This window comes from Cyclopterus lumpus, chromosome 21 (assembly GCF_009769545.1).
Source record: "Cyclopterus lumpus isolate fCycLum1 chromosome 21, fCycLum1.pri, whole genome shotgun sequence".
Classification (NCBI taxonomy): Eukaryota; Metazoa; Chordata; class Actinopteri; order Perciformes; family Cyclopteridae; genus Cyclopterus; species Cyclopterus lumpus.
Window position 1 is genome coordinate 3,751,140 of NC_046986.1, and position 18,429 is coordinate 3,769,568.

An 18,429-nucleotide genomic window follows, 5' to 3' on the forward strand; every position below is an offset into this window, starting at 1 on the left:
ACCCCCCAAAAAAACCCCAGAGGGACCCGGTCGAAAGCCTTCTCCAGGTCTACAAAGCACATGTAAACTGGTTGGGCAAACTCCCAGGACCCCTCCAGTAATCTTGCGAGGGTAAAGAGCTGGTCCACTGTTCCACGACCGGGACGGAATCCGCACTGTTCGTCTTGAATCTGAGGTTCGACAAGCGGTCGGAGCCTCCTCTCCAGCACCCTGGCATAAGCTTTTCCCGGGAGGCTGAGCAGTGTGATACCACGATAGTTCGAGCACACTCTCCGGTCCCCCTTCTTGAAGATGGGAACCACCACCCCGGTCTGCCAGTCCATGGGCACTGTTCCCGACCCCCATGCGACACTGAAAAGGCGTGTCAACCAAGACAGCCCAACAATGTCCAGCGCTTTCAGCATCTCAGGGCGGATCTCATCCACCCCTGGCGCCTTGCCACCAAGGAGCTTTTTGACTACCTTAGCGACCTCTGCCAGGGATATGGGTGAAACCACCCCAAAGTCTTCCGGCGCTGCCCCCTCTCCGGGGGACATGTTGGCCGGGTTTAGGAGTTCCTCAAAGTGCTCTTTCCACCGCCCGACGATGTCCCCAGTCCGGGTAAGCAGTTCCCCCCCCCTGCTGAGAACAGCCTGGGGTAGACCCTGCTTTCCCTTCCTGAGCCGTCGGATGGTTTGCCAGAACTTCCTTGAGGCCAACCGAAAGTCCTTCTCCATGGCCTCCCCGAACTCCTCCCATGCCCGAGTTTTAGCCTCCGCGACCATCGCCGCTGCAGCCCTTCTGGCCCGCCGGTACCCGTCAGCTGCTTCAGGAGACCCCTGGGCCAGCCAGGCCCGAAAGGCCTCCTTCTTCAGTTTGACGGCCACCCTCACCCCCGGTGTCCACCACCGGGTTCTCGGGTTGCCGCCACGACAGGCACCGATGACCTTCCGGCCACAGCCCCGAGCAGCCGCGTCCACAATAGAGGCTTTGAACAAGGTCCACTCGGATTCCATGTCCCCAACCTCCCTCGGGATTTGTGAGAAGTTCCAGCATGGTGATATCTATTATTTAATTTGTTTTAACCTTCTCCCATATGTTCCAAATGTATTTAATTTAACAAGCAAGTTTTCTCTAAATTAATTTGTTCATATATAAATGAGTCAGAAATCTCTACTTCAGCAGATTTACATCCATTATACTTTCCACTTCATCATTCTCACTCATCATTCAAAGTCTGATTTATACAACCATTTATTTGTAAAAACATGATAGACATATTTAAGGCTGTTGACAGTATGTATGGATTTATAGTGATTAAAAAAACCTTTGATTTAAATATGTCAACGAAATTAAATGAAATTGGATCAAAGGCTTCATCCAGTGTTCTGAGTTTTGTTCTGGGAAATTATGCAAATTAGGATAATACATCATTTGCATATTTAATCATGTAATTTAAATGCTTTCGGGATTACTTAATCATATAACAAATAATCTGCCCAGATTTTTTAAAAACATTAAAAAAAAAAATTAATCATTAGTCATTATTTGTGATTATAAAATATACTTTTTGTGTTATTTGATTTGCAAATGCTGAATATGCAAAATGCATTTTAGTTGCATTGAACATGGTTTGAGAAGAATATTTATATATCATTTTTTAATAAATCTATATTTTCAGTGTTTGATGTGGAACTAATCCAAAAAGAATCCTATACAGATTACACAGTCACCATGTCAGTCACCTGCTGTTGTCTCAAACATCAACTTCTATAAACTAAAGTCAAACTGACCCCTCACTCAGCCTTTTGACCCTCACTGGCCTCCGTACCTGCAGCGCTGCGAGGCGGCGGCGGCTCCGACACGTAGACGGCCACGGCGGACGGCGGCAGGTGTGCGAGCCGCCGGCACTCGGCCTCGGAGAGCGAGGACCTGCGGAGGCACCGGTCCAGCTGGTCCCGGTGCAGCGACTGGAGGCCCGAGCGGACCCAGCGCTCCAGCCGGCCCGGGGCCACGCCGCCGCCGGCCGCCGGGGCCACCGCCGAGACGTGGAGGACGAGGACGGAGAGCGGGGCCGCGAGGAGCACCAGGAGCCTCATCGCGGAGGCTTTGCTTCTGCACCTCCTCCCTGGTGGATTGTGATCTTTATATTGTTGTATTCTTTTTGATTTGTGCTCGTTTCTCTTTTCCACCCTTGATTATTCCTTTTTCTTCTCTTTTTCCTCTGTTTTCTGCGTTACTCTTTTCCCCTTTTATTCCTTTTTTATTCTCTTTCTGGAGCTTCTTTTGACTTTATTTAGTTGGTCCTCCAACTTTTTCTGCTTTATCTTTATCACAAAGCTGCAAATTCAGATTATTTCAGTTATCTTCCCTCTGTGTTCAGAATAATTTATTTTAAAAAAAATAAAAAATCTCCAATTTAAAAAAAAAAAGGGGAAATGTGTTTTCAGCTGACAGGTTGATGATATTCCGTTTTTCTTTTTCTTCAGAGAGTTTCACACAAATGTTGCTCTACACCATCTTGGATCCTTAAATGGGAGGACAGGGAAACTTCACTTTCTTCTACTTTTTACTTTATGGATTTTAAAAAGAAAGAACAAAGAGCACGACTTGTGTTATTCTTCTTCATATGTTATCTTCTTCTTCTTCTCTCCGCGTCACAGACGGCAACATCCTCTCGTGGTTCTTCTGACACGGAAACCCTTTTCCTTCCTTTCCTCTTCTTTATTCTTCTTTATTCTTTCTTTTCTTTGCAGATGGTTCAATATATTCAAAATGCCAATTCAGACTTTTTGGATTGTTCTTGTGTTTTGACTTCTTCTTCTTCTTCTTCTTCTTCTTCTTCAGGCTCTACGTCGGTCTGGAAGGTGTCAGATCCTCCTGGAGTCAGACTGGTTTCTCCTGCTTCTTCTCCTCTTTCTTCTGGGACGACCAGCTGGTCCTGCAGACTCTTTGCTCCCAGTGGCTCTTGAGACTGGAACGTCCTGCAGCTCTGGCAGAAGTATAGTCCTGCAGCTCAACCCACTCACTGCTTAGTCTCTCTCTCTCTCTCTCTCTCTCTCTCTCTCTCTCTCTGCAAGCTCTGACATGCCAGTGGGATAAAGGGGAAGATATGAAAGGAGAAGAGTCCAAAAAGGAGTAAAGGATGAGTGGGAGAATGATGGGAAGTAGATGAGGACTGGTATGAGGAAATGAAGGAGGAAGAAGAGAGAGGGTTAAAAAGAGAGATGGACCGGCATGAAAGAAGAAAGGAGGATATTAAAAGTGAAACAATAATAAAACATGAGAGATGACAGGATAGGAAACTGAAAAGAATAGAGAAACAAGAGAGGAGCAGAGGGGTGAGAAGGTGCGATAGGAAAGAAAAGAGGGAGCGGATAGAGGAAAGGAAACACTTCCTCCCAGTTAGGTTAGGTTACTTGATTTGTACCCTTAGGTAGACTTGGTAGAGTGTAAATGAGAGACAATAGGATGTTGGCGGGTAACAAAGAGAAAAGTAAAGTGGATGGAAAAGGATGAAAGAAAGAAAAGACGGCAAGGAGAGGAAACAGAGGGAGGAATAGAGAGTGGAAAGGAAAGGAAATTGCAAAGTGGGTAATTGCAAAGTGGGTAAAGGATGAGAGGAAAAGCAAGAGATGGATGAAAGGGAGGAAAGAAATAGGAAATAGGAAGGAAAAGAGAAGAGGAGGGAAGAGAGGAAAAGAGAGGCCCAGAGGAAGAGGGGAAGAGGGAAAAAGGAAAGGATGAAAGTGAGGGGCAGAGAAGGCCAATAGAGGAGAAGATTCAGAAATGGGACACAAGAAGAGGAAAAAGTGAGGAAAACCAGTGGAGAGAGAAGGGAGGAGAGGACGCGAGGGCAGGAGGATGACAGAGGTGTTCCCTCCAGTGCGCCCTCTAGCGGTGAGCTTTGTGTAGTACACGCCTGTCTGGTCCTCAGCAAGGACATGAGGCTCATGCACTAACAGAAGCAGCTTGCGGTGCACCTTTTTTTGACTACAACAAAGTGAACATTTCCATATAAAATGTTTGCAATTCTCACGTGAGGTGAAAGCACAACACGAGTCCCGTGCAAACGTGCACCGTGGTGGATTGTGGGACACGGAATGAAAGGAAACCAATTACACTGCAGGAAAACCACACCTCACTTGTTTTTAATCATGTAGTTTGGGGATTATTATCTCTTTTTTTTGTTTTATTTGTTTATATATAGTGGCTTAATGTCATTATGAAAGCAGCAATTGGTGAACGCAAGTGATACAAGTACTGCCTGTGTACATCAAAATACAAGACGTCACAAATAAACCATTCCCAATATGTAAAATAAACAATTTAAAATACAAAACGCACACAATATATCATTCGGTATTCATTTAGTATTTTTATTAATATTAATATTGTATATAATTATTCTGTTCCCGGTGTTATTGTGTAGCTATTTAACTATATATATATATATATATATATATATATATATATATATATATATATATATATATATATATATAAAACATTTTATTTGTTGCAGTCGACCAGCGGAGGGAGCTCAGAGTCAGAAACGAACCAGGAAGTGAGGCGGAGAGTTACTCTCGTCCCATTAGACGATCTTTGGTCGTGACGTTTCACTCCACTTGGATTTTTTATTTTTTTAGCTAGCTAGCGTTACTTCAACGCTAGAACCTCTAAACCGCGACCGACCAGCGGGACGACATGCTAGTCACATCACACGTGGCGAAGTACGTATGAATATATTTTAATAAACCGATAACACGTGTGGGTTTTGTTGTTTGGGGGGTGGGGGGAGTCTTTAAAAACACCCAATGGCAGTTGGTCGTTGTTGCTAAGCTAACGCTGTCTGGGCGACGGCGCAGTGGTGGACAGAAATGGACGTAAACTGTCGTGAAGCTAACGAGTCCGTCGTTTTATAACCTAAAGACGTGTGTGCCGGTTTCGCGTAAGAGGTTGACGTTGTTATTTGATTGGTTAATTAATTACAGCAGACTTATTAGTCAACTTTTTAAGTTATCTAAGCGGTTTGCGGCGCGTCACGGATGCGCGCGCACACACACGTGAAACTGTAGCGTCTTATTAATGTCACTCAATACTGTAAAGTGTGAGTTTGTGTCGCAAAGTTAAACTAAATTGAAAAGCATCACACCACCAACCTTTTCTAGTTTAACTCAGTGGCCATTCATCAAAAGAGGGGCGGCCTCTCAAATTAAATGTACAAAGCATATAAATGTAATTAGTCAGTTTATTTTGTATTTTCTGCACTGGCTTAATCAGTGGTTTGTTGAATTAATATTTGTTTTCTAGGGATATCAGAATTTCAACCTGTAGAATCTCAAATTCTTGGTATTTTTGGTCAAATTACTAGTCAAAATGTCTCGTAACTCTTCCAGTAAGAGGTAATCATTCAACCACTAACATTACAGCGAGACGTAGGCACTTGTTTTTAGACATTGCATCTTGTTAAGTGAAGCTTATTGTGACACAACGCTTCCTAATACTAGTGCAATATAACAAAAAAAATAGAGTCTTCAAGATATCTTTATATTTTGAAAGGCCTAAATAAATATATATATATATTTATTTTATTTTTTTGTTACTTATTACAAGCAAAATCATCTGGCATTCGTTCCCCCCCCCCCCCCTCCACATATCTTTGAAGTGGTCATCTTTTCCAGTGCAGCATTGTTTTCTGTACTGTAAATATTTTTGTGACTTTCTTTCCACACAGCGGGAATACTTCCTGGTCTCCCGTCGGACTACATTCTCTCGTACTGACTCTGCTTCTCTTCTTTGCAGCGGTGAAAGTTGCCGTTTCATTTCCTCCCGCGGATCAACCGAGGAAAGTATGAGAACTCCGATCCCCTCCGCGACCCGACACCTCGGCGTGAGCCGGGTCTCGTCCTGAAGCCCCACATTCCCACGCCCAGTTGAAGAGGAAAGAGGAAACTCCGTTTCTGGCTCGAGTGGGAATCGCTTTGCCTCACCTTACCGTGCCTGTCGGTCCGAGCCTCGTGTGAAGGCTCGCCGCCCCCCCCCCGCGTACCGCTGTCACTGCATCTGTGGCGGCAGTTATGTTTACTGTCAGTCGGGACTTCTCAAGAACTGGTAATCTATCTGTAGTGACCAACGGCAAATATTCCACTTTATTCCACTGGAGCTAGCTGACGTTTTTACAAAAAGGTCATTCCTTCAGAAGAACCAGAGGTGAGCTGCCAGGAGGAGCAGTGTGGCGGGGGGTTGGGGGAGGGGGGTTCGTTTAGGGAAGAGAACCTTCCTCCACCTCAGCCGTGACTGTTACTGCTATACTGCCTATTGATCTCCGCGTTTGCCCTTCGGAGATACCCACAGGCCTCGTTGAGCGGTTTGCCATGCCCACCAACCAGTCCTCCCCCTGGGACGGGGCCAAGCTCCGGGCTCGCTGCAACGCCGATAGTCCCCCCGCTGCGATCTGTGTCGGCACGCACGCCGCCGAGACGGTCGTGGCCATGAAAGTGCCTTTCGGTCAGACGTCTCTCGAGCCGGCCGGGAGAAAGGACCGAGCCAAACCTGTCGTCTCGTCCGCTTCCCCCTCGAGGCGGCCGAAGACGGCTGCGTTAACCAACGCCCACAGCCAATTCACCGCAGTGCCAGACGGGTCTCCAAACTCGCCACGGCAGCTCAACGGGACTCCAAACCCGCACCGGGTGCCGAAGCCGGCCGGCGGCCGCCTCACAGAACCCCGTGCCCCTTCTTCCACCCCGAAGAAGAAACGTCCCGTTGGGTTTAATGTCCAGCAGCGACGCACGCCGCAACCGGGAAGCGGCGTGGCGACGAGCGGACGTCCGGCGACCACAGGGGGCGCGCCGCTTCTTTCTTCTGTTTGCCACCGGGACCCGATCATCATCATCGACGGGCAAACCAACAAGTCGATGGTGGGTATTGATGCTTCAGGAGGTAAAAAGAAGAACGATTGTTGAAGACGCATCGGCAAAGAAAAAAAAGAGGATAGTTTGTATTTTCAGCTCTTTTAACATGGAGTTGTACCGAATTACCATAATAATGTTGGACAGGCGGGACGTCGTTTGCGTTCGAGGTTTTTTTTGGAGCTCCAGTAGAACTATTTGGGCCACCGGGTATATCAGCGGCTGTGTCGTAAAAAGAATATGTTTTTGTCACAATTACTCCAGTGGGGAAATTGAATGTTTCATACGGAGCTCGACTGATAGATCGGCCATGTTTCGGGTATGGGTGTTTGTGACGTAGGTATCGAGAAATGCCAAACTAGCCTTGAGGTAAGTAGTGTCACCAGAGACATTATTATTATTATTATTATTATTATTAAATGAGCCGGTTAACAGGAATCTTCACCACAATTCTTTTAAAATTAACAAACACCAGGCCTGGCAATGCCGGAGTTCCTTTGCGTTTGGTTGACTTACCTCCTCCTCCTTCTCAGCCCGAAGCTGCAGACCGTTCCTCCTCGCCATCGGTGCCTCCTCTGTGCCTTACCGTCTGCGACCACCAGGGGGCGGCATCGAGAAAGGACTCCTCCGACGAGACTAGAAGAAGCACAACGACGACGGCAACAAGGAGGAGCCAATCAGCCAAAGCGCCGAAATGCAGCCGGGAACGCGACGGTCGCACAACGACGACCGCTCCAAACAACCCGCCGGTGGGAAGAGGGGTTCCCCCGGCGACGACAAACGGCCACGCCCGAACCTCGGCATCCCCGGACCCGGGAAGTCGGCGTCCACCGGGAAGCACCGCGGCGTCCGCGTGCAGAGGAATCAGTCTCCCAGACGCCAGTCCATCTCCAAATGTCCCCACGCCAACTTTGCTCAGTGCCAACGTCAGTGCCACACCGCAGGGTGCCGTCACAGGTAATCAGAATCATTTGGTTCACCGTGAAAACTACGGTAAACCCCGGGACACGGTGATTAAATATGCACAAATACAGTACAGGGAGTTCTAGTAAAACTGACTGAGGTCAGAGGTCAAAGCAGCCATAGTGTGTGTGTGTGTGTGTGTGTGTGTGTGTGTGTGTGTGTGTGTGTGTGTGTGTGTGTGTGTGTGTGTGTGTGTGTGTGTGTGTGTGTGTGTGTGTGTGTGTGTGTGTGTGTGTGTGTGTGTGTGTGTGTGTGTGTGTGTGTGTGTGTGTGTGTGTGTGTGTGTGTGTGTGTGTGTGTGTGTGTGTGTGTGTGTGTGTGTGTGTGTTTTTTGCAGAAAGGCAACATGAGTTTTTTCTTTCTTGCAGCGCGAACGCTTAATTTATTTCAAAGTCCCTGAAAAGTTATTTTCTTCCTCTGTTTACTAGTACGATCAAACCACTATTTAGGATATTTATTTTCATCATTTGGTAATAAATATTTAATGTTTAGGAGAAGAAAAAAAAGCTCACGATTTAATCTTCTTATATTTTCTTAAGCAATAAAATAAGAAAACTCCAGTTCAACGAGGAGTTTACTCATTAATTTTTTTTTACCGTGAAACGTCATTTACGCGCCAGGCAGAAAGATGCGAGTGGATGTGTGACTGTTTTCTCTTCCCCTCGGAGCCGTGACCTCCGTGACCTCTCAGATCTCCGCCATCTACCTAACCAGCCAGGGACCGCCGGCCTCCTCGTCGTCTCCGGTCTCTTCCTCACCGTCGCCGACAGAGGACGGCCTGGTTGGAGAGACCCGGCTGTCTGGGTGAGCGACAGCTAATTGCTTCAACACACACACACACACACACACTTTACATTCTCGATCTCGTTATAAATATATTGTGTTATTTCTTCTTCTTTTTTCTTCTTCTTCCAGCCAAGATTGTGTCCTGCAGGTGGACGGAGTTGAGGAGGAGCTGCCCGGTGAGCTGGAAAATGCATGTAGTGATGACGGTGAGACACACACACACACACACACACACACACACTGTGATTACACACTCTAGTAGTACTTATGCTGCCTTTGCGCAGCAGTTTTTGCTCTATTTATGTCGTAAAAAACACAGATTTCTGTTCTTCAGATGATTCCGACTGTTCGTCCATCAACGGCTCGTCATCCACAGCCTCCATCACGCCCCTTTCTGGGTAAGATGCACTTTATACACACACACACACACACACTGCTCGATTATTTATCACTATTATTTAGTTTTTAAAGGAACGAAATATTTTTATTGCAATTTATCACCGTTTCAACAAACGGAAACGTCAAAATTCTTCACGTCAAATTTAAGACGCAGCAAAAATAATACTGTACCAGAATGTTTGCCCAAAAAATTCAATAGGAACCATTGAGCACCAGCAGGTCGACAAGTTCATTGGTGAATACCTCAGGGGACACACACACACACACACACACACACACACACACACACACACACACACGCACACACAAAAGACCCCCACCCCCCTGCTCCTTTCACTCTGACTGTAAAAAATAACTGGTTTGCAGATCAAATAAGGTTTATTTTTTCTTTCTTTATGCTCCTTATGTCGTGTACCCTAAAAAACGACTTCATCTAACAGCCCTCAAACATTTATTTCTCCACATCTTGAGCGTCTTTAAAAAAAAAAATTAAAAAAAAATGTCCGAATCGTCTTCCTCGGACCGCCCCGGCATCCCAAACCCCCCCCCCCCACCCGGTTTCTAATTGATCTGCTAACACGGAGTAACTGGATTCATCAGACCCTGTGGTCTCTCTCTCTCTCTCTCTCTCACGTGGTATTTGTTAGAGGAGGCCTGAAAGCAGCAGAGCGCGGTGGAAAGCTCGGCCGCTTTGTGCGTCGCATTGTTTCCCCCGCTGTGAACAGAACTCCCCACCAAAGACTCGGAGCTGGTTCTCTGTTAAAACAGCCTGGATAGGGGCCGCTATTGTAACCCCCCCCCCCCCCCCCCCCCCCCCACTCCCCTCTCTCCAACCAGCTGATTTGTTTGTGTTCATTTACATACACACACACACACACACCCCTTCCTGAAGGCTGTAGCTCCTTCGTGTCTCATACGGTGTTAAGTTAGCCTCGTCCAGCTGCAGCGGGATAACATCTGTTCCTCCAGCCAGCGGCGGTCCCACCTTTGCGTTCTTCCTATATGACTGTCATGTGAGTCTTGTTTCAGTTTATTTATTTATTTATTTGTCATTTTGTGTTCATCGCACGTGAAGGATTTTTTTTTTTGTTCTTCTTTTTTTGAGGCAGAAACGCGTCACTGTCGCTCTCGTCTCCTGCTTCAGTGTTGTTTTATTTTTTATTATGTTTTTGGCTCTCTCCGCCGGCCAAATGTTTTATTACGGTTCGTGGGAAGATTAATTTTTAGGCGTAACTTCCGGGGGGGGGGGGGGGGGGGATTCGCCCTCTCGGGGGGTCAAAAGGTTTCATGAACTCTCTCCGCTCGACTCGCGTCACAAACCGGGCCGCTCGGTTGATGGCGACAAATGCTTCAAAGTGTTTTAGTTTTAACCAGATTTGCCAATTCCCCTTTTTAAAAATATATATATATATATATATATATATATATATATATATATATATATATATATATATATATATATATATATATATATAACAGCTGAGGGAGGAAGGACGCATTTATTTGGACGTCCACATGAATTAATTTTCTGCCTCCTCTCTTTTCCCCTCCAGCGTCGAGGAGACGATGTCTTTGGGGGCCGAAGACGAGCGAGAGGAGAGGCCGGCGTTGGTTCCCAGCTTGTTCGCCTCCATCGCTCCAACGCTCTACTTCAGCACCGCCGATGAGAAAGGTCGGCTCCCTTTTTTAAAATCTGTTGTTTGAGGCCTGTGGGTTCCTCTGTGGGCCGCGTTGACGGGGAAAACTGGAGAGAAAATATATTTTAAACAATTCCAAAATAAAACGAGGGGGTTCATGCATCTCTGTTGTAGAATAATGTTGTAAAAGTTCAGTAAATGGGGGGGAAAACGTTCCCATTTTACTTCTTTTGAAAAAGTTGATGATGCCAACATGTGTATTATTATTATTATTATTATTATTATTATTATTATTATTTATTTTTTTTAGTAGATGCGCTAAACTAAACTTTTTGTGCCGTGTGCGCTCCTCAGTGGAGCTGCTGCCAGCGGACCAGAGACGACTCCTCAGGTGGAAGATCAGCACCGTCACCCCGAACATCGTCAAGCACACCATCGGCAGGTCGCACTTCAAAGTCACCAAGAGTAAGTCGGTGCGCCATGAATCCACCCAAACACCTGGTGAACGGTGTTTGAACGTCCAACACCGATTAAGAGGTCAGGACTCGTCGGTCTTCATCTGTGTCCCAGTCTCTTGAGGTCTACCTGAAGATCAGCGGGTGTTCCTCTCCACTTGAGGCCGGTAGTCGTCTGGTTGCTGATCTTGTCTTGGACACGAAGAGGCTTCTGTTCATCCTGCAGCGTTATTTACTCCCTTTTTAACTTCATTACACCGCTGAGACAAAGACTCTGTTTGTTCACGCAGAAAGCCACGACTGGTTGGGCTGCTGGGGACACCACATGAAGTCTCCTTGCTTCAAGGCCCTCGGAGAGCACCAGAAGGTGAGCGACGCCCCTCGAAAGGAAGATTAAATGAACACATTGACGATAGGGAACCGCACTTTAACTCTGCTGCGTTCCATTACGCGTCTTCCTTGCCTCCGTCCCAGTTGAACCACTTCCCGGGAACATTCCAGATCGGCAGGAAGGACCGGCTGTGGAGGAACCTGTCCAAGATGCAGCTCTGCTTCGGCAAACGGGAGTTCGGCTTCTTCCCGCGCACCTTCGTCCTGCCTCAGGACATCAAGCTGCTCCGCAAGGCCTGGGAGGACGGGGGCTCCCGGCAGAAATGGATCATCAAACCGGTGGGTTCTGCTGGTGTCGTGCTCCTTTTTGGGACTGAGCCCAATCAGCCTCTAGAGATATGGGGAAACATTAACATCACGTATAAGTCAGATTTCTGCCTTTTTTATTCAGGGTTAATTATCAATATTTCATTTAGTCTTTTGGGTTTCAGTTGCTGAATTAATAGTTTAGTTCTGTCCGGCGATGATCGGCTTTATTTCCTTTTTAAAAGGTGTTTTTTGTTGTTGTTGTTGTCGTCGACAGCCCGCGTCAGCCAGAGGAATCGGTATCCAGGTCATCCACAAATGGGGCCAGATGCCCCGCAAGAGACCGCTGCTGGTCCAGAAGTGAGTGGACCAGAACACAGAAACTCTGTAGAAGCTGACGTTAGCCACGAGGCTTAAACATCTCCCCCCCCCCCCGTTTGTCCTTCAGGTACCTCCACAAGCCCTACCTCATCAGCGGCAACAAGTTCGACCTGCGGATCTACGTCTACGTGACCTGCTACGACCCGCTCAGGATCTACATCTTCTCCGACGGGCTGGTTCGCTTCGCCAGCTGCAAGTCAGTTTTTCCCCGACATTCTGGAGAGCAGTTCATGTAAAATAAAAAAAATAGAAGCATCAATGGGGTGTCAGGGTCAAAAGTAACGGGGATCCGTATGAATCTATAGATCTATAAATCCTTTTTGGCCGATCGGCGAGACTTTGCATAAGAGTGTCAGCGCACGATTCGATGTAACTCTCTTCTTCAGGTATTCATCTTCCATGAAGACTCTGGGCAACAAGTTCATGCACCTGACCAACTACAGCGTCAACAAGAAGAACTCTGAGTACCAGACCAACAGCGACGACAAGGCCTGCCAGGGGCACAAATGGTTTGGATGTTTATTTTTTGGGGGGGGGGGTGACATCTTTGCCACCATTTTAATGTGTGCACGTGTTCCAGAACTCCAACCAACTGTGTGTGTGTGTGTGTGTGTGTGTGTGGGTGTTTTCAGGACGTTGAAGTCTCTGTGGCAGTTTCTTGGTTCAAAGGGAGTCAACACCACTCTGATCTGGGAGAAGATTAAAGACATCGTGATCAAAACCATCATCGGGTACGTTTTCTTTTCATTTGTTATAATTTTTGGGAGCTTCGGTGAATACAATCCAAATGTATTTATTGAACAAATATATATTTTTAAATATTTTCTTTTTAAGAAGTCGAACAAAGGGGCTTCACAATCTCTAATATAGCAGAAATAAAAGCAACACAATTAAATATATTAAATAATGCATCGAGTTTCCTTTTGCTTTGTAATGCTGAATGTCGTATTTATTTACGTCTGTTAACTTTATAATAATAATAATAATACATTGAATTTATATAGCGCTTTATATAACTGTTCTCAGGTCAGAACCGTACGTGAACAGCCTGCTGAAGATGCACGTCCGGGCGCCCTACAGCTGCCACGAGCTGTTCGGCTTCGACATCATGCTGGACGAGAAGCTCAAACCCTGGATCCTGGAGGTCAACATATCGCCAAGGTAACGCCACACACACACACACACACACATAAAAGAACATCCAGGTTTCTTTTTGTGATTGTTGCGTTCGTTGTCCAGCCTCCATTCCAACACGGCGCTGGATGTTGCGGTTAAAGGTCAGATGATCAGAGACCTCCTGAACCTGGCGGGCTTCCGTATTCCCGAAAAAGAAGACGTGGTCGCTCCCTGCAGTAGCGCTTCCAGCTCCACCAGCAGGTAGGGAGGCGGTACTGCACCTCGTGGGCTGCTGTGACTTTAGAGGGAAAAGACCGAATTCTGGTCACGATTTAGGAACGACTTTCTACATAATTCAACGTGTGTGTGTGTGTGTGTGTGTAGTCTGTGTGTGGGGACCAGGGAGAGGACCAAGCCAGTGTCTGCTGATGAGAAGGTCAAACGGGCCTTTTACCTCGCCCGGCGCTACGCCGACCAGGTAAAGGAACACAACCCCCAATTAAGGTTTTGATCCGCGGTAAATTAATTTAAATTAATTAAAATGTTGTGTCCCTCCTTCCCGTCTCTCGTCAGGACTTCCTCTCCACGGCGCTGGACGTCTTGACCCCGGAGGACGTCCGCGTGCTGGCGGAGAGCGAGGACGAGCTGACTCGCCTCGGACAGTTCGAGCGCATCTTCCCGTCGCCGGCGTCGTCCCGCTACCTTCGCTTCTTCGAGTGTCCGAGATACCTCAACGTCCTGCTGGACCAGTGGGAGCAGAAGTACTGCGGCAGCAGGGCCAAAGGTACGCGGCGCCGTGTTCCAGAAGTGAGTTAATTAAGTTATTGGAGAGTTAATCCAGGTGTTCTGGATGCTGCGTGTCTCCGTGCAGGTATCGGTCTGCTGACGTCTCTCTGTGAGAAAGGAGTCCATCTGGGGACCAGTGACCCTCTTCACACGGTGAGGAAACGTGGGAAAAAAGAGTTCTCATTATCTTTCTGAATAAACTTCTTCTTTTTTTTTTCACAATTATTTTATATATGTTCTGTTTTTGTTGTTTTTTCTCTCTAGTGGTCCAAGAGTAGCTACATCTCAAGTTTTGAGCCCCACAAAGAAAACCTCGTTGGTCCCTCCAGATCAAGGTACACACACACACACACACACACACACACACACACACACACACACACACACACACACACACACACACACACACACACACACATGAAAATAAAAGTCAGGTGTCCAGATTTCACTGATTTTGCTTTCTCATCCCTAATTGATACAGAGAATAGAATATTCAGTGCTGATTCAGTACAGAACTTATTATATTATCATGTATATTATTTAGTTACAAGCATAATAAATGTCCTATCTGTACGATTTTGTCGAAATGAATAGAACACGATTAAAGGATTATGTTCAACTTTCCTTTTTGAGGTGAGGGTTAAATGTTAAAACGTCTTTAAACACCATATCAGATGTAGTAACCGGATCATCTCTCCTGCCCCCCCCTCAGGGTGGTGGTCACCCACCAGCACCGCTCCCATCCCGACGACTCCGACGAGGGTTCGGACACGGAGACGGCCTCGGTCTCCAGCTCGCCCACGTCTCCGAGTCCCGGGTCCAGTGGGACCAGCAGCGCCCGTGCGAGCCCTCAGCCCGGCCTCGCCCTGAGCCTGCTGCCCCAGCAGTTCGCTTCCCTCTGACACTCCCTCGGGTTTGCTCACGGCACCCAGAACCGACACACAGAGCTCAGGGTCTAGGACTTCACGTTGTTGTTACAGTGGATTTTGGGGGGTTTTAAACAGAATTGTGTTGAGCTATCAGAAGGAGGCATGAACAGTGACTACTAAAGGGTCTTTTTGGGGGTCAGAAAATTGACTGTTTTGTCTTTTTTAGTGCTTAAATCAAAAACTTTAACAACGAGGCAACGTTAAACGCAGTCGGCCGATAAAGTACGAGGAGGCAGCGAATGTGTAAGTGTTTGGCTCCCCGACGAACTCGTGGGCGGTACTTCGTCGTCAACGGCAACCTGCAACACTCACCACGCCAGAACATGAGCGGCTGTGCCAATTTTTATTTATTTTAAATTTGATATGAAACCCTCGGGATCTCATCCGCCTACACGTGTGTCGGTCCATCGCGTTTAGCGTTAGCTTTAGCGTTAGCTTTAGCGTTAGCGTTAGCTTTCTGCCAGCGCTACCACAGAGACTCTTAACTGATAACCAATGACACCGGAAGGCCGTTTACTAAAAGACGTCACGAGACAAAAGATCGGTCATTTAACTTTCAGTTTAAAAAAAAAAAAAAACTAAACAATTAGACTTTTAAAAAAGGGCTTTTTGTTTTTTTCTAGTGAATAGAATTATATAGAATATTTCTCGTGAGATGCCAAATCCAAAGTGTGTCATTAACGCGAGCCTAACGTACGTCTTGAACACATTAACCGTGAGAGTTGAGTTAGGATTCAGTGTTTGCTGTGTTTGAGGGTGAAGATTTGTGACGTGTGTATATCTGCTGTGAGGACACGACTTGAAGGGTTTTAGGGGGCGCACTTTTTGATCTAAAAGCCAACATCTATAACGGGCGATAACTTGGTTATGTTGTCCGATTCCACTTGAACGCACCGCCGTCACGCTGCTTCTCAGAGTACATATTATACTTTACTGAGTTAAATAACAATGTTTGAAGTTGTTAGGGGTTTTTTTTTAACATAAAGGAAATGTTCAAAGTCAGTGGAGATGATCATATTTTTTACTAACCTGGCAATTGTAAAAAAAAAAAAATAAAAAAAAAATGTATAGGGCTGTTTTGAATTTCAAAATAAAAGTAATTTGTGGTACAATCTCGCGATTGGGATCTTTTTCTGGGTGATATAAAAAGGTGTGTATATATATATATTTTTTTCATTTTCTAAATAAGGGTGTCCTTTTAAAAAAATTTTTTATATATATATATATATATAAAAAAATGTATACATATTATTTGGTATCTCACTACGTCACCATACCTTTTGATTTCCTTCGAAAGCGTGTCACCCCTCCTTGAATAATCGTGTATCTCATTACTTGAATATAATCGATCTGCATTATTGTTTAATCAAAAGCAAATGTTCACGAAACCTGCAAGTTAACCCGTTCTTTTAACTATTGTTTTACACGTTAACCCGTTTGAAATCCTACATGCAGTCAGAGAAGTGTGGTGAATGTCAGGACTATTTGAGCTATTTATATCTGTGTTATTTTACTTTAATGCGGTTTAATATCAGAGTGTAAGTTTAGGTGAGTTGTGCTCTGCGTGGTATCTATTTACAGCGATTCCCACGGTGCGTTGTTATTTCTGTACGACTTTTTGATTTGACGCAGTAATTACTTGTAATTGTCGATGACATGTTTCGTGTGTTCGTGCATTCTTTTTGTATTTTTTTTTTTTTTTTGTTGTGCTTTTTGAAACGGAGCGTATAGTTTGGTGCGTCTATAAATAGTTTGACCCAGTGAAACTTGAACATCTCCCCCACTGGTGAAGCCTTTAAAGCTGCACTGCTCTACTTCTGTTTTGTCAAAACAATGAATCGACTAACTGCAACGTGAGAGTGCAATTTTTTTTCATTATTATTTTTGCAGCCTGTAACACTCACGGCTGTAACCCGGCGGCGTTGTGTCGCTTGACCTTTGACCTGGCCGACGCCCGGCGACATCAAACCTGGAGGACGGCGTGATTTGTGGTCCCAAAAAAAAAAATATATATATATATTTTAAAAAAGGAGTTTGACGTGCAGCAGCAGAACCGTTTGCACCCAAACTACGTTAACGAGTGAGGAAACGCAGCCGCCGGCCCTTTAAATCCAACATCTGGAATAAAGCAGAGTTTAGATGAAAGGATTGGAACTCGGTTGGTGATCCAGTTTCTGTTTGAGGAGGTTTGTGTGTTCTGTATTTATTGTGTTGTGTTGTTTGTTTGTTTTGTTTTTTTCCTCCAAATGGTTTCATGCCGCCACCTGAAGGTCTCACCAATGGAAGATAAAGTAAAGTGTCACCATACTAGGATATGTGTCTGTCTTTGGCCCCCCCCCCTCAACTCAACTCTCTCTCTCTCTCTCTCTCTCTCTCTCTCTGTGTGAATGCCACAGGCCTCTCGCCCCTCTCAGTCCGGATTTAGACCTCAGTCTTCCCCCGACATTCACACCCTGCTGGCTGAAGCTGGCCGGTGCTGCACAGATTCTGCTCCCCCCCCCCCCCCCCTTCCCCGATACCTCGTCCTTCCCCTCCGTCTCTCTGCCCTTCCTCGCCGGGTCTTCTTTAATCCGACATGGTGGCCGACGGATGTCCCAGTCGGGCAGCGGGTCGGGGGCTGTAGACCAGGGCTTCTTCGCCAGGCGGTCTGGTTCCTCTCTAGACCATGGAGCGTCTTGCAGAGGTGAGGCGCTCTGCTTACTCACCCCCCCCCCCCCCTCTCCCACCCCCTTTGTGTACTGTGTTTGGGACTTGGCTTTGTAACTGAGGAAATAACATTTAAATGCATTATAGGGTTAACTGCTTTTCATTTAATACAATATATTCCTGCAGTTTATTTTGCGTGCATTTTCCTGATCTGGACTCCTCCGTTACCGTGCCATTTAAAAGCACTTCGTACAAGCGGACCCGACCTCGTCTCCCCTGGCGATCACGAACACGTTGGAGCTGCAGAGTGTTTATTCGTGGACAAACTGACCCCAACACTGACGGTGCATTTACTGCCACTTGACAGCTTTACTGCTCCTCTGGCCAGATCTCCACCAGCTGTCTGCTGTGGGTGCACCCACCTCTCTCTCTCCCTCAAAAATGTCAAAAATAACCTTCCTAATGTCAGGAATTAATTAGACATTTAAATACCTTGCTGAGGGAACGGCTTCCTGGGTCACCCGAGGTCACTCTCTACGTGCTCTACAGATTTTTGCCACCGTCGTCATTACAAAGCACTTGAAATTCCCCGCTGACTTCCAGTCAGTTGTCACAACCTCGACGCCGCGCCAGCACATTCTTGACCTCCTGCCACAGAAACTCTTTTTGAGACTCCTCCAACGATGTGGTGACATGAACCAGGCCTGTGCATGTCCTGGATGGAAGGGGGGGGGGGGGGGGGGGGAGTCATTGCAGAGCTGTGGTATAGAGCTGATTCTAAGCTCTTGATGTTCTTCCTCAGGTC

The 18,429-nt window shown here is 46.4% G+C and overlaps 1 protein-coding gene across 1 annotated transcript; it reads left to right on the top strand.

Moving 5' to 3' along the window:
- The first annotated feature begins 4,573 nt into the window (after positions 1-4,573).
- Positions 4,574-16,031, top strand: ttll4 (tubulin tyrosine ligase-like family, member 4). The gene is made up of 21 exons (XM_034561500.1): positions 4,574-4,712; positions 5,785-6,899; positions 7,424-7,847; positions 8,522-8,657; positions 8,769-8,845; positions 8,974-9,037; positions 10,592-10,710; positions 11,030-11,140; positions 11,421-11,497; positions 11,605-11,799; positions 12,044-12,126; positions 12,215-12,343; positions 12,534-12,656; positions 12,780-12,878; positions 13,174-13,308; positions 13,387-13,524; positions 13,648-13,741; positions 13,837-14,047; positions 14,135-14,202; positions 14,314-14,384; positions 14,762-16,031. Exons 2-21 carry the CDS (start codon positions 6,357-6,359, stop codon positions 14,949-14,951), a joined length of 3,087 nt encoding a protein of 1,028 aa, XP_034417391.1. The 5' UTR covers positions 4,574-4,712; positions 5,785-6,356; the 3' UTR covers positions 14,952-16,031.
- The last annotated feature ends 2,398 nt before the right edge of the window (positions 16,032-18,429 follow it).

Coding starts and splice junctions, on each gene's coding strand:
- ttll4 (XM_034561500.1), top strand. CDS start 6,357: ATGCCCACCAACCAGTCCTCCCCCTGGGACGGGGCCAAGCTCCGGGCT. Junction 8,846..8,973: donor AAATGCATGTAGTGATGACG/GTGAGACACACA, acceptor TCTGTTCTTCAG/ATGATTCCGACTGTTCGTCC. Junction 14,385..14,761: donor GTTGGTCCCTCCAGATCAAG/GTACACACACAC, acceptor CCCCCCCCTCAG/GGTGGTGGTCACCCACCAGC.